At 43.2% G+C, this 1,966-nt stretch overlaps 1 protein-coding gene across 1 annotated transcript in view; it reads right to left on the bottom strand.

Annotated features, from left to right (window-relative positions):
* LOC111978017 (proteasome activator complex subunit 4B-like) overlaps nucleotides 1-1,966 on the bottom strand; it is a 109,039-nt gene that overhangs the window by 20,946 nt on the left and 86,127 nt on the right. The window contains 2 exon segments of the mRNA XM_070448206.1: nucleotides 708-799; nucleotides 1,265-1,369. Of these exon segments, the coding sequence (XP_070304307.1) occupies nucleotides 708-799; nucleotides 1,265-1,369 (197 nt within the window).

The raw sequence follows: 1,966 nt of genomic DNA, 5'->3' as shown, positions 1-1,966 counted from the left end.
ATGTCCGTAAATTCCTGAGAATCTCCCCACCACAAACAGTATTAAGACAGAGGGTAAACTTTCAGGACAAAGGAATTCTCTTCCACCTCACAGAACTTGAGGTACAAACAATTTCATATTCCTTATGCATTTCTGTGAATTAATTAGTTAGTAATAAATGAATGATTTAAGACAATTGATGTATGGATGACTCGTGGTGAAGACTGGGTTCGTGCAGATCAACGATTTACGACGTTTGGAATGAGACTGACGTAAGGTAGAGTAAATAAATCATTAATTAGAAGACCATTGATCAGATATGAAAATATCTGAAAGGTTATATTGGGAAATTATAACTTTGTAATCTAATAACTTTCCCTGGTGCCCTCGAATTCATAGTTAATTAATTACGTTATTACTCAAGTGATCGCGTAATCCCTAATTATAGGAATCTATGATAAAAACTATAAGTCTTCAATTTAACGATAGCAAAGACACGACACTAACTATATCCATACTATGGCCAATAAGCATACTACATTTCAATTTACTCATACTCAATTTACATCACAAAAAGTACAGTTAGTATGAGTATTCGAACACAGCTCATCTCTTCCATGCAGGACTAGTCATCTGAGCAGATATGGAGCAGAATAAATACACCCTTCCACACAAACACCAAGACACTGTCTAGGATGAGAATTAAAGGAGGCAAAGTGTTTCCTTACCAGGCATCTACGAAGGATCCCCCCTCCCCGTTGACTGGAGATTCCATCAGCATCTCAAACAGCCAGTGGAGCTTCCTGGGGTCTCTGCTCTCCTGTACAACACAACCAACCTAAAGTCAACGTCTGCTCTCCTGTACAACACAACCAACATAAAGTCAACATCTGCTCTCCTGTACAACACAACCAACCTAAAGTCAACGTCTGCTCTCCTGTACAACACAACCAACCTAAAGTCAACGTCTGCTCTCCTGTACAACAACAAGGTCAAATGTCAACAGCATGGAAGCAGGAAATTACCAGGCCAGGCAAGTACTAGACAGGAGCTTCAGGAGGCTATTTCTCAATATCTGTACTCAATTCTTCACTCCTCGCCTTTTTCTCAAAATGCATTGGAAGAGAAGATTCAAGTTCCCCTCCCATTCAGGCCTTCTCCTCTAATGCGTTTTGAGAAGGAAACAAGGAGAGGATGCAAATGGGAATAAAGGAACTACCAATTGAGAAAGAACCTGAAAGAAAAGGACTGCTGAATGAGAGGGATGGGAGGGCTAGCAGCTTACACAGGCTGTGGCGATGCAGGTGCCCCAGTCAGCGTAGGTTTCTACAGTGATGTTGTTCAGAGCTGTACGGATCAGAGGACACAGCAGCTCCCACAGACTCTCCACCTGGGAGGGGAACATAGGTCAAAGGTCAAGGACTTAACAAATATTCAACTTTTATTTATCCAGGTAAGTCAGTTAAGAACAAATGCTTATTTGCAACGAGGACCTGGCAAATGGCAAGTGAAATATGTAAAGTTCTGATTATAAGCATGGTGTGTGACCACAGCGTATGTCTCTCTCCCCTACCTTTCCATAGATCCAGTGTTCCTTCCTCTCCCCTACCTTTCCATAGCTCCAGTGTTCCTTCCTTTCATCTACCTTTCCATAGCTCCAGTGTGAACACTGGAGCTATGGCAAGGTAGATGAGAGGAAGAACACATGGAGCTATGGAAGGTGATGAGAGGAAGGAACACTGGAGCTATGGAAGGTAGGGGAGAGGAAGGAACACTGGAGCTATGGAAAGGTAGGGAGAGGAAGGAACACACTGGAGCTATGGAAAGGTAGAGAAGAGGAAGGAACACTGGAGCTATGGAAGGTAGGAGAGGAAGGAACACTGAGCTATGGAAAGGTAGGGGAGAGGAAGGAACACTGGAGCTATGGAAGGTAGGGGAGAGGAAGGAACACTGGAGCTATGGAAAGGTAGGGGAGAGGAAGGAAGGG

Source organism: Salvelinus sp. IW2-2015, linkage group LG18, assembly GCF_002910315.2.
Source record: "Salvelinus sp. IW2-2015 linkage group LG18, ASM291031v2, whole genome shotgun sequence".
Classification (NCBI taxonomy): Eukaryota; Metazoa; Chordata; class Actinopteri; order Salmoniformes; family Salmonidae; genus Salvelinus; species Salvelinus sp. IW2-2015.
Note: the sequence above shows the minus strand (reverse complement) of the source record. Positions and strands in the feature narration are given on the sequence as shown.